The 14,541-nt window shown below is 34.1% G+C and overlaps 1 protein-coding gene across 1 annotated transcript in view; it reads left to right on the top strand.

The window, feature by feature from the left end:
• The window catches only part of RAPGEF6 (Rap guanine nucleotide exchange factor 6), a 177,026-nt gene that overhangs the window by 56,165 nt on the left and 106,320 nt on the right, over nucleotides 1-14,541 (top strand). Inside the window, exon 5 of the mRNA XM_024741655.1 lies at nucleotides 3,272-3,341. Coding sequence (XP_024597423.1) covers nucleotides 3,272-3,341 — 70 coding nt within the window. The remainder of the gene's footprint in view (nucleotides 1-3,271; nucleotides 3,342-14,541) is intronic.

The following is a 14,541-nucleotide window of genomic DNA, read 5'->3' as shown; positions in this document are numbered from 1 at the left end:
TTTATCCATTCATCTGTCGATGTACACTTAAGTTGCTTCCATGTCCGGGCTATTGTAAATAGTGCTGCAGTGAACATTGTGGTACATGACTCTTTTTGAATTATGGTTTTCTCTAGGTATATGCCCAGTAGTGGGATTGCTGGGTCATATGGTAGTTCTATTTTTAGTTTTTTAAGGAACCTCTATACTGTATGCTAACACATATATATATGGAATCAAAACAAAACAATGGCTCTGAAGAACCTAGAGGCAGGACAGGAATAAAGACACAGACGTAGAGAATGGACTTGAGGACATGGGGAGGGGGAAGGGTAAGCTGGGATGAAGTGAGAGAGTGGCATGGACATATATACACTACCAAATGTATAATAGATAGCTAGTGGGAAGCAGCTGTGTAGCATAGGGAGAGCAGCTCTGTGCTTTGGCCACTTAAGAGAGGTGGGATAGGGAGGGTGGGAGGGGGACGCAAGAGGGAGGAGATATGGGGATGTATGTATATGTATAGCTGATTCACTTTGTTGTACAGCAGAAACTAACACACCATTGTAAAGCAATTATACTCCAATAAAGATGTTAAAAAAAAATTCAGTAGGAATAATTAGAATTATAAAATGCCTTTTTCAGTAGCCCCTAATAATACTTTAGGTCTAGGCACTGATCAAAAATGGATGCTAAAACTAATAGATGGAAAATTGAGAGGAAACTTTATAATGGACATATCAAGTTGACACTGTCTGAAACCACTCACGATTTTTTATTTATTTATTTGTTTTTGACTGCGTTGGGTTTTCGTTGCTGTGCGCGGGCTTTCTCTAGTTGTGGCGCGCGGGCTTCTCATTGTGGTGGCTTCTCTTGTTATGGAGCATGGACTCTAGGTGTGCGGGCTTCAGTAGTTGTGGTGCATGGGCTCAAAAGATGTGGCTTATGGGTTCTAGAGTGCAGGCTCAGTAGTTGTAGCGCACGGGCCTAGTTGCTCCGCGGCATGTGGGATTTTCCTGTTCCCCTGCATTGACAGGTATTCTTAAGCATTGAGCCATCAGGGAAGCCCAGCGATTTTTAACACTACTAAAAAATGGGAAAACCAGACATTGTGTCTACATATGTGATGTGGTAGAACATTCCATTAGGTCTTTTTTTTTTTTAAGCTTCTGTTTCTCTGTTGTATTCATGTTTATTTCTAGTTTCTTAAACATTTGGAGCATACTTAGAAATAGTTGTTTCGGTGTTCTTGTCTGTTGATTCCCTCACTGCTGACAGCTCTGGTTCTGTTTTTATTGATTGGTTTTTCTTTGGCTGTGGATTATATATTCCTATTTGCATGCCTGTTTTTTGTTTTGCTTTACTGGATGTCGGACTTTGCAACTTTTATGTTGCTGGGTTCCAGATTTTGTTGTATTTCTTTAGGTAGTATTAGGCTTTCTTCTGACATGTACTTTAGCTAATTGGAATCCATTTTGAGTCTTAATATTTGTTTGAATGAGTCCAGCACTTCCTTAATGTAGGACTAATTTATCACATTACAAAGGAAATGGATTTCTGAAGATTCCACCTGATGCTCCATGTATTATGTGGTCTTTCCACTGTGGCTAGTATTTGTATTTTTCTCACATTTTCATATTATTCACCCAAAGATTCAATGGAACCTTTCTGAAGATCACCAGAGCACATATGTGCACTCATGCATGCCCTCTTGTGCACATTCTTGTTCTTTCTGTCTCTCTTCCTCTCTCTCTCTGCTGCTCCCTCCTTTCCTTTATCCTGCCCTATAAATGTTAAAGATCTTTCCTCCATCACCTGCACCCCAAAACTGTCTCTGTCTCTTCAATTCAGTGAGATTGGCAGGCTCTGTTAGGTTTCTCCCTTCTTGCATTGTGGCCTAGAGATTGCCTGTACTTAGTAAAATTGGGATATTGTAGGGGTCATTTTAGTTTTTTAATTCCCTCTCTAAGGAATCACATCCCTGTCCTGCCTGCTTTCTGAAGTCTTGAAACTGTTGTTTAATATGTTTTGTCTGATTTTCCAGTTTTTTCACATAGGCGAGTAAATCCAGTCCCTGTTATTCCATCTTGAATGAAAGCAGACTTTTGCAAATTTCCTTTTCATTGTTTTATGTATTAGATGAGGTAGGAATATTTTGGGGAAAATACAAAAATAATACAGGCTACTGCTTAAGAAAAAACAGCAGTGACTTTTTTGCTATGTTCAAAAGTAAGTTTCTTTGGATTTTGATTAGGATTTGGCTATAAACTAGTATTTGTATGTAACCTTATACTTTGTGGAGAATTGACATTTTTATAGTATTGAGTTTCTTTGTAAGTGTATGTTATATCACTTCTTTTATTAAGCCCTATTTTCAGTCCATCAATAAAATTGTGTAGTTGTTTTTTATAAATGACTTCTATATTTCTTTATTAAGTTTATTTTTTATAGTTTTGCTTGTGTTATTGGAATTTTATAATTATTTTTGTAATAATAATATATTTTATAATTAGCCGTGGTACTTCCATTTTGTAATATTTTAGAGTGCTTTTATAATTTCTTTTATGTATACTCTGCATATTAAGTATGTTGACCTTTTGTGTCTCTAGTATTTTTTTCTATCCCACCTTTTAAAAAATTCAGTTTGTCTTTTAAAATGAAAACATCAATTTTTTCCTTTATGAGTGCTTTCTCTTTTGATTTGCTTAGAAATCTTTCTCTCAGACAAATAACATAAAAATACTCAAATTTTCTTTTAGTACTACTGCAGTTTCAATTTTTTCCAAAGAGCTAGCCAGTGGCTCCAACACTGTTTTTTAAAAATAAACCACTTCTGCATCTCAGTACATTTTTTAGTATATTCAAGTGTAAGTATTTTTAAAGTTTTTTTTCTATCTGTTATCTAATATCGCTCTCAAAAATTTACTTTTTAAAAATATTCCATAATTGTGGCTTCACTCTTTAGTAAATATGGTTTTACCTGAATTCAACACATATTAATAGATGTTCAAAATTTGAGATTAGGCAGATATCTTTTATAATCAGTTTTAGAGACTAGTTAAAGGCAGAATTTTTAAAATAATTATGACCCAACTGTGTATTGAGACCACTTATATATATCTCGGCAAGTAAAAGGAAGTTTTTGTTTTGTTTTTTTAAAAAATCTTATTAGTGTACCTGATAGGATGAGAATTTCTTGGTTAACATGTAGGGGTTTTTTGGTTCATTTTTTCTATATTGATGCATTTTATTTATAACCTTTGCTAAAGAAATTATTTTTCTGTTTTTATAGTTTTGGTAAGCAGTTTGGAGGAAAAAGAGGATGTGATTGTCTTGTATTAGAGCCTTCAGAAATGATTGTGGTAAGAATTTTAAAGAATACTGAAATTGTTTTTTGATATGCTTCATTTTCAACTTTAAATGTAGTAGGCTTTTAAACACTCAAGGAAGTTCCATTACTGTGACTTTTTAAATATTTTACTAAGTAGCATCAAACTATATACCAAGTTCGATACATTTTCATCCACTTTAAAGTTTTTTCTGATCCTTGAAAGGGATGCAATTATATATAAAATGTTGCAAATTTGGTAATTTCTTTTACTACTTCTATCAGAAAATTTAAATAAGAGCTCTGAAAGGGGATCCTGATTTTCCTATTCAATTTAGTTAATAGTCTTTGAGCATCCATGTTCTGTACCCTGGACTTGAAGGAAAGAGGTAGAAAAAAAGAGATACAGTTATATCCAAGTAAGAAATGGTTTAGATCTTAATAGTTTTACTTTCAGAGTGTATTTAAGGAATAATTCTTTACTTTTTCCTGAGAAAGCTAGGTAGTTGATGTAACTATAGAAAATAAGACTTTTTTTCCTTACCATTTGAAGAATCCAGAACACAGCGGCCTTTTGCCTTGTTCTGAGATGACCTTACTAGAAAATAGTTAATACTGAATGGACTCTTTGTCCTACTAGCATCTCATGTAAATGATCATGTCATCTGATTTGATTTAAACTTGAGAAACGAGGTTGAATTCTTAATGAAGTCTTTTAATATCAAGGCTCAAAACTAAACCACATTTCCATTTCATGGTGTTACAGTCAGATTGACATCTTCAGGTAGATTCTGTTTTCTCTTCCCTAAACTGGGTCATCTACGTTATCGTGAGCTTAGTGTCCTAAATTTCATATAAACCACTGATTTTAAGCTCCTAAAAGGCAAAGATTATTTCTTGTTCTGTTTGTGTCTTCCATAGTATTGCAGAGTGCTATCTGCATAGTAAATATTCAGTGAATGTTATTTGTTTTCAGGTTTGTTCAAGGCTTAGACTATGTATTGTTTTACATTTATTTTCTTTAAGTGTTGGTATACATGGCATATCTGTTAAGTTCTCAGAACCCTTTCCTCTGAATAAATGCATTGAAGGACATGGCAAGAAAACTGCCTCAGGCAGTACTGTTTTCTCAGTTATTTGTCTGTTGATGTATTTTATATTTCTCGTACTTTATGGGAAAAAAATAGTGCTTTTGCCATAGTGTTCTCATATACAGTTGACCCTTAAACAACATGAATTTGAGCTGCTCAGTACCTTACATTCAGATATTTTTCAGTAGTAAATACTACAGTACTACACAGTCTGTGGTTGGTTGAATCTGTGAATACAGAGGGTGGACTATATACGTGAATTAAGCTCCATCCACCTTGTACGTTGTTTTTTTGTTTCATTGTGGTAAAATACACTTAACATGAAATTTACCATTTTAGCCATTTTTATTATTTTTATTTTTTTATTTTTATTTTTTTGCGGTACGCGGGCCTCTCACTGTTGTGGCCTCTCCGTTGCGGAGCACAGGCTCCGGACACGCAGGCTCAGCCGCCATGACTTATGGGGCCAGCCGCTCCGCGGCATGTGGGATCTTCCCGGACCAGGAACGAACCCGTGTCCCCTGCATTGGCCGGCGGACTCTCAACCACTGCACCACCAGGGAAGACCCCATTTTAGCCATTTTTAAATGTACAGTTTAAGATATTAAGTTAATTACTAAAGTTATTAACAATTAAATTAATTTTCCTTTGAGATTAAAGGGAGGAGTTGTACTTTTCTTGCCCCAAACTGGGAGTTAGCCTTTTCTGTTTCTAAAGCAGTGTTTAGAAACCAAGATCTGGCAGCCGGCTGTTTTCATTGCTCCAGGTGCTTCATTGCTTGTAGGGCCTTTCACTGGACAGAGCTAGAAAATGTACGCTTGAGTGTATGTATACACATACATACACACATATATACACCTCTGTATTTATTTCTTTGTTTCTGTGTACCTGTTTAAAATCTAGAGTTTATTCTGTTTTTCTCATTTTGCTTATTTGTACCTCCTTTCACTAACAGTGAGAAACTTGGTTTCCATCATCATCAAAACATTTACTGACACCTAAGACAGTTTTAAAATTGCTTGCTCATAACAATGTAGAAATCACTACTATCTAGAGTATTAACATACTCTAGATAGTATTTTAAGTGTACATATTTTAAGTGTACAAACATATTTTAAACGTACAATTCATTGATATTACAAATGTATGCCACTTAAAACCTTCCTCTGTCAAAATATGAAATAATTCCATCACCTACCTTATAAAGTAAGGAAATACTCAGAGAATTATACGGACCTGGCAAAAGGACAGAGGAACGAGATTGAAGGGAGTCCCATTGGCCAAATCTGGGACAGTTTGAGAATCCAAATAAAAATGTATAGTGATTGATGGTACCCTACTGTATAATAAAGAATTTGTTAATTTCTAATGGTATGAATGAATGAAAAGGAAGAGTTCTTCCTGATAGTTAAATACCAACTAATAAGTCTAGAAGGAATGATTAAGTTAGAAAATCGTTGATGAATGCCAAAACTTGTGACTAATGTTTGTTGAGAAACAGGATACTTACGTAGTCTCATTGTATTTCCCCACAAATCATTTATGAAAGGAAAAATTACCAAATTTCTGATGGGGAAATGTGGAGGAAACCACTATAACAAAAATTATTGCTACCACCATCAATATAGGCAAAAAGTGATACACTACTCATGATATGATGCACTGAGGAGGACAGAACATCACCTCTGAGACATATTCCTGCCAGAAATGCCTGCCTGCAGCTAATCAGTAGTAAATAGCTAACAAACCAAATGGAAGACATTCTAAAAATTGAGGTCCTATACTCTTTAAATATCCCAGTGTCAAGAAACATCACAGAAAGACTGAGGAACTGTTTCATATTAAAAGAGAAAAAAAGAGATATAACTAAATACAGTGCTTTTTATCTTGCATTAAATCTTGGAGGCAGGAGAGGGGAGTAACTATAAATGATAATGTTGGCACAGTTGGTGAAATTTGAACATGGACTGTGGTTTAGATAATATTGAGTTTACTGATTTTGATTATTGTAGTGGGGTTATATAAGACAAAATTCTTGTTCTTAGGAAATACATGTTGACATATTTTAGGGTCAAGAATCACCCTCTCTTCAATTTATACCCAAATGTTTTGGGGAAAAAAAGTATGTGTATATATAAAAATTTTAAAATCACCCCAGATAATCACATCAAGTATATATATTTATGATTGGTAATTTTTAAATTCCAAAACAGTATTTTATTGATGATCAGCATAGTTAAAAATGCTCTATGAGTTATAGGAGAAAATAATCTAAAATAATTTTAAGATTTTTGTTCCTGAAGTTTCTGAGGATTTTGTTTTTATTCCACCATATTGATGAATCTTGAGTTTTTTTTCAGTTTTTCACTGTTATTACATCCTTTGAAATACAAAATTGTACTGAACATTTTGTAATAGCATAAATCTTTGATACCTTAGCATATTTTTTAGGTGAAATTATTTAGAATTCATAAAAATGCTTGGTCCAAGTATACATGTTTATAAGTAATGCTTACTATTTTGATAAGTTCTATCAAATACTTTTATTACGTGTGTATTTCTACAAATTTGAGTAACCACTGGTGATTGGGAATGCCTGTTTCTAAACACCTTGCTCATCACCTGATAGGTTAGTCATCTTAATCTGACACATTATAATGAAATCTCATTTTAAATTACCTGTGCATATTCTCATATGCTTTAGGGAGGGTTTATTTTTCTTATTATCCGTTTATTATCAGTTTATAATATTTCTTATTATCTCTTGCCCATTTTTCTACTTGGATTATTCCTTATTTGTTCATGAGAGCTTTTTATCACTAGATAAATGAACCCTTTTGTTGTAAGAAGCTGTTTATCAGTTTTTAACTTTAGTCTGAAGTAAATTTTATGTCAGTTATAATTTTTTTTAATCTGTTGAGTTTTTTTCCTCTTATGACTTTTTGAAGTCATGCTTATTAGAAAGACCTTCCCATGACAAGATTATTGAGCTTTTAAAATCTGTATTGCTTTATAGAATTTTATTAGTTCATTGTTTTAATTAAACTTTTAAATCTTTCTTCTTCTGGGTAGCTGAAGACAGCGGTAACCACTTAACTACTTGTCTCCCAGTATTTCCTCTAAAAACAGTGTAGAACTACAAGAAGGGTATAAGAAATCTATACACAAACCATGCTCACAGCATAACTTGAAGACAGAGGACGCTCAAACTTGAAAATAATTGTAAATAAAAAGAGAGAAATCACCGTTTCCCAGCATGTTATTTCTCACACTCCATCTCTACTCCCAACCCTTATCAAGGATTTGTGATGAACAAAGGCCAACCAAGCAGATCTGTAGAAAACACAGAAAATGGAAGCTAGCAAATGGACCTAGGGTTGACCTGTACTGTCGGAAAGACTAATTCCACGCTAAGTTTAAAATTAAATGTGTGTGTGTGTACGTATGCATGTGATAGAACAGAGACTACAGTGAAGTTTTTTAATATGAATAATTTTCAGAGTAGTCATCTAAATGCGTAGCTTCAGGGTTAAGATAAAAGGTAAAAAGGAAACAAGCTCTCTTTGGCATTTAAGTGGTGAAGAAGCAGCACATGGGTAAGTTTTAGGTGCCTACAAGCCAAAGTGAACACAAAATCAGAGTCTTACAACCTCTCCTTCCACTAGCAAAACAAAAAGAAAAAAGTATCTTAAAACATCTGGACTTCAAAGTATTTGGCAAAAGAGGTGCTGTTAAAGTAGGAGTTTTGTAAGACATCCTAATACCACAAAAAGGTAGAAAGGGGAACTTGATAAATCCATATGTAGGTATTATAAAAATAAAAGAAAATTATTACATGTCAACTGAGAAAAAAACTCCTCCCCACCACAGAAAAACCATCATGCAGATGTAGAGTGTGGCCACACTCCAGAGTTAAATATATTCAATCAACCAGTTGAGGACATTGAAAAACAAAAACAAAAAATATGTAGAATCAGTAATTTAAAAACCAGGAAAAGAAAATCCGCCCCCCCCCCCAAAAAAAGGAGTAAAAAGAATATGAACTTAGTAAAGGAATAGAAAACAAAGAAAAAAAATATTTTAGTAATAAATAAATTATAAGGTCCCCTGGGGGGAATAGAGTCAAATGAAAATTTAATAAGGTTCATTGAAGAAAGGCAGGAAAAGAACCAAGTGAATGAAAATGACACAAGAATGAAGTAAAAGTGTCAGAATTACTGTGTTATATAACTTGAAAGTCGCTAAGAGAACAGATCTTAAACCGTCTCACTGCAAAAATGGTAACTGTGACGTGATGGAGATGTTAGCTAAAGCTATGGTAGTAATCATCTTGTAATATGTAAATGTATCAACACTGTTGTATACCTTAAGCTTATACATTGTTCTGTGCAGTCTTAAAGCTGGAAAAAGTGTCAGAGAAAATAGTGGAAATTAAAGACAGGCAATGGAGGGATAACATTCAGAATTTTAGAGTCCCAAGAAAGAAAAATCAATGAAAAAGAACTAATATTTAAAGCTATATTCAAAGAAAATTCTCCAGAAATTGAAAAAGATTCACATCTATACATTGAAAGGGTCCACTGGATATTGGGGAAAGATAAAAAATCTTATGCTTCCAAGCAAAAACATTACATAACTTGTAAAGGCAAAAGAACGGCACTGGTTCAGACATTTTAAATTTCACTGAGGCAACCAAAACAAGGCAGCCGTGCAGCAGCATTTAAAAAGAAAACTCCAAGAAAAAGTATGAACCAAAGTTTTTATGTTCAGCCACATTCTGTTAGATATCAAGGTTGAGGGAAAACAGCTTTCAGTATGTAAGTTTTTAGGGAATTAGGTACTCTTGAGCTGTTTTTTTAAGGAATCTCCTGGAGGATGTTTTATCCAGTTGAGAGATAACTGGGAATACCTCAGCAAAAGAAGTGAAGACGAGCATTTAAAATACATGGATGTACTGCTAAGACTAAAACAAAGGTAGGGATGTGAGGGGAAGACTACTGGACATACAGTTTATGTTGTGACAAAGTAGAAATAATACAAATAAAAAAGGAAAAGGGAGAGTGAAATAGGAAAAAACATTCTTACTGATCATCTGTTGCATAAAAAAAACGGAAGAGAGTTAAAATACCAATAAAAACTGCTAAATTAGATAATATCCAGCCTAACATTTGATTTTACTATATTTAAAAGCTAACAGTTTACTAGTTATTTCATGGATGTTGGCAGAAGACAGGAGACCAAAACATGTCTTGGGTCAGAGACAGAGAATTCCATTACTCATGGTATAGTGAGCAGCATAATAATTAACATATTTCTGTAGGTTCCCCTTGTTCCCTAGGTCTTGTGTAGGTTATGCTGGATGGCCCAGGTGGATGCCTTGCATATAGTAGGTTTGTACTGCAGCTAAGAAACACTGAGCTTGTTGAATAAATATGGTGCTTTTATAGTAAGCGGGCTTTTTGTTTTTCCAGTAGGAAACATTACTTCATCCTTCAAGATTGCTTGCTACAAACACAGCTCTGAGAAATGGCCCACATAATGAGTGGTTAGGATTTTCATTCTTGGCAAACCCAGCAAAATGTGTAGAAACACAAGATGCCCAATGAAGATTCTTTGCCAACACGTAGTAAAAGGGTAATAATAAGACAGGTGGACTGTAACAGGTATTGGCAAGGGTGTATAGAAATCAGTCTTCATACATTGCTGGTAGAAATGTAAAATGGTGAAACCACTTTGGAGAATAGTTTGACAACTCCTCAAACAGCTAAAAGTAGAATTACCATTGACCCATCAAGTATATACCCAAGAGAATTGAAAGCATTCGTTCACATAAAATCTTGAACACTAATGTTCATAGCGTTATTTATAATAGCTATAAAAGTGGAAAAAACCAAATATTCATCACCTTGATAAGTGAATAGACAAAATGTTATATGTGCACATGATGCAATATTATTCTATGGTAAAAAGGAATCAAATATCAGTACATGCTACAACATGGATGAACCTTGGAAACATTATTCTGAGTAAAAGAAGCCAGACAGCAAAAGCCATATATTGTATGATTCTGTTCATATGAAATATTCAAAACAGGTAAATCGATAGAGAGAAAAAGTAGTTGCTAATGGGTGGGTATGAAGTTCCTTTTTGGGATGTTGAAAATGTTGTGGAATAGATAATGGTAATGACTGTATAACTTCATGAGTATATCAAAAATTACTGAATTGTATACTTTAAAAGGGTGAATTTTATGGTATGTGAATTATATCTCAATTTTTAAAAATTGTATGAGAAAAAGGAAAAGAATACAAAGACAAAGGGCATTTAAACGGTTTAAGTACAGAAGTAATCACTAAAACAAAAATACAGGTCTTCCTAAGTACCAAAAAAAATTTTTTTATTAAAAAACAAAGAACACACGTTTCTTAGAGAAACAAGTGTAGTAAAATACACATAATTATAAAATGTTATCACAGAATTGAGACTGAAAATATTAGTCACCAGTAAATGTGAATGTGCTTCATCCACCTATTATTAGGAAAAGATTCTCAATTTGGCTCACAAAAGGAGACGCAACAACTATATACTGTTTATAAGAGACACTTCTGTGATTCCTGAATCAAATGATTCAGTGGACAATGGTATTCTAAACAAGTGAAAATAAAAAGGGGGCAGATAACAGTAATCTTTAATACCAAAGTAGAATTCAATCCAAAAAGCATTAACTGTGACATAGAAGGGGGCATATTTTTTGATGCTAAAACTCACAATTTACAGTAAAGATACAACACATGAATTTCTATGCAGCACATTACACAGAAACCCTCTGTATAAAGCAAAAATTACAGGAGATTCAGTGAGACAGAAATGTGCTACAAAATAGAATATAATTCTCTGTTCTTAGTATAAAATAGATCAGGTAGACAAAAAATGAGATAGAAGACCTAAACAGAATAAACAGTAAGGTGGATTTTATGAATATATGTTGTATTCTACAGCATTATCCTACACCATCTCAGGTGTCCAATGCACATTCACAAAAATTGATCATATGTTCACCAAAAAAAAAATCAGTGATTTCCATAAAGTAGATATACTGAAAACACTTTCTGATTATATGCAATGAAACTTTACTAATAACAAAAAATATATAGGCTACACCTTAAAGTTTTTAAACCTATCAAACAACTTTGTCAAAGGGTAAGTAAATACATACTGAAATTACAGAATTTGCAAAATAACAATAGTGAAAATATACTACATATCAGGATCTATGGAATACATCTAAAAGTAGTCAGAAACTAAAGAGAATAAAAAGCAGACAATGCCAACAAACTCACAGGAGATCCCAAATATCAGAGATAACATACATACATTTCAGTAGAAGATTAGAAACTATAAAATGAAAGAATTAATCCCAAATTCTACAACTAGAAACATCTATAACTGAAAATAAAATCTCAGATTAAACAGTAGGTAAAACTTGGCTGAATAGAGATTTAGGGAATTGAATGATAAGCGGGAAGAAAATAGAGTGGCCCCTTTGAACAACACTGGTTTGAACTCGGCAGGTCTTACACACAGGGTTTTTTTGGTTTGTTTTTTTAATATTTATTTACTTTATTTATTTTATTATATATTATTTATTACTTTATTTATTTTAATATTTATTTACAGTTGTGGCACATGGGACCTTTAGTTGCAGTATGTGGGATCTGTAGTTGCAGCATGCGAACTCTTAGTTGTGGCATGTGGAATCTAGTTCCCTGACCAGGGATTGAACCCGGGCCCTCTGCGTTCGGAGCATGGAGTCTTAGCCACTGGACCATTAGGGAAGTCCCACATTTGGGTTTTTAAAAAATACATACTACAGTACTACACAATCCACAGCTGATTGAATCTGCAGATGTGGAACTGTGGATACAGAGGGCCAACTGTAAAGTTATACACAGATTTTAAACTGCATGGAGGGTCAAGCACCCCTAACCCCCACATTGTTGAAGGGTCAACTGTAGACAGATCCAAGGAAAAATCAAATATGATGGAGGGTAGGAGACAGGCAATAGAGTGCAAAGGTCTTTTCTTTCCAAATTTTATTTTTCTTTCCAAATTCCTTCCAAATTTTATTTTTTTTTCTGGGCTGATTTCTTTTTTATTGAAGTATAGTTGATTTACAATTACGGTTGTATGGTAAAGTGACTCAGTTATACATATATACATTCTTTTTCATACTCTTTTTCCATTATGGTTTATCACAGGATATTGAATATAGTTCCCTGCACTGTACAGTAGGACCTTGTTGTTTATCCATTCTATATATACAAGTTTACATCTGCTAATCCCAAACTCCCAATCCATTCCTCTCCCACCACCTCCCCCTCGGCAACCACCAGTCTATTCTCTATGTCTGCAATTCTGTTTCATAGATAAGTTCAATTGTGTCATATTTTAGATTCCACATATAAATGATACCATATAGTAGTATTTGTCTTTCTCTTTCTGACTTACTTCACTTAGTATGATAATCTCTATTTGCATCCATGTTGCTGCAAATGGCATTATTTTGTTCTTTTTATGGCTGAGTAGTATTCCATTGTATATGCGTACCACATCTTCTTTATCCATTCATCTGTCAGTGGACATTTAGGTTGCTTTCATGTCTTGGCTATTGTGAATAGTGCTGCTATGAACACAGGGTTGTATGTGTCTTTTTGAATTATAGTTTTGTCTGGGTAGATACCCAGGAGTGGGATTGCTGGATCATATGGTAATTCTGTATTTAATTTTCTGAGGAATGTCCATGCTGTTTTCCACAGTGGCTACACCAACTTACATTCCCACCAACAGTGTAGGTGGGTTCCTCTTTCTCCACACCGTCTCCAGCATTTGTTATTTGTAGACTTTTTAATGATGACCATTCTGACTGGTGTGAGGTGGTACCTCATTGTAGTTTTGATTTGCATTTCTCTAATTAGCGATTTTGAGCATCTTTTTATGTGTCTGTTGGCCAATTGTATGTCTTCTTTGGAGAAATATCTCTTTAGGGCTTCTGCCCATTTTTCGATGGGTGTTTTTTTTTGTTGTCGAGTTGTATGAGCTGTTTGTATATTTTGGAAATTAATCCCCTGTCAGTCACATCACTTGCATATATTTTCTCCCATTCTGTATGTTGTCTTTTAGTTTTGTTTATGGTTTCCTTTGCTGTGCAAAAGCTTGTAAGTTTGATTAGGTCCCAGTTGTTTATTTTCATTTTTATTTCTATTGCCTTGGGAGACTGAGAGTGAAAAGGTCTTATCTATGTGTAATTGGAGTCACAGAAGGACAGGAGATAATGACCATATTATTAGAAAAGGTAAGAGAATTTTCCAGAAGTAAAAAGATGTCACCTCACAGATTTTATAGTTGGCCAGACAGTTCATTCAGGTTTTTCCGTATGATGTTACAAACTCGAATCAGTATAAACACAAAGAAACTTAATGCATAAGCACATCATAGTAAAACTACTAAGAACCAAAAGTAAAGGGAAAGTCATAAAACTAGTAAGACAAAATGAAACATTACTTCTAAAGGAGCAACAGTAAAACACAGCGGTAATTTTACCTTTATTAGTTAAGGAATTTAAAGATTTTCACACAGAAGCTAAGAAAATTTTTCATCAGTAGACCAGTACTCAGTTTACTAAAAGAATTTTTCAGACAGGAGAGAATCTCAGATGGAAGCACAGAGATGTGGAGCAAAGGACAATGGAAAGAATAAATATGTGGGTTTATCTAAATACATGTTGACTATAGACACACTTTGTTTTATTGCACCTTGCAAATACTTTTTTTTTTTTAACAAAGGTTTGTAGCAAGTCTGTTGGTGCCATTTTTTATTATTATATTTGTTACCGTGATCTCTGATGTTACTATTATAATTGTTTTGATGCATCATGAACCACACCCATATAAGATGGTCGGTAAATGTTGTATGTGTTTTGACTGCTCCACTGACTGGCTGCTCCCCCATCTCTCTTCCTATCCCCAGGCTTCCCTGTTCCCTGAGACACAACAGTATTGAAATTAGGCTAGTTAATAACTCTACAATGGCCTCTAAGTGCTCAAGTGAAAGGAAGAGTTGCACATCTCTCAATTTAAATCAAAA

This window comes from Neophocaena asiaeorientalis, unplaced genomic scaffold, assembly GCF_003031525.2.
Source record: "Neophocaena asiaeorientalis asiaeorientalis breed wild unplaced genomic scaffold, Neophocaena_asiaeorientalis_V1.1 scaffold773, whole genome shotgun sequence".
Taxonomy (NCBI): domain Eukaryota; kingdom Metazoa; phylum Chordata; class Mammalia; order Artiodactyla; family Phocoenidae; genus Neophocaena; species Neophocaena asiaeorientalis.
Note: the sequence above shows the minus strand (reverse complement) of the source record. Positions and strands in the feature narration are given on the sequence as shown.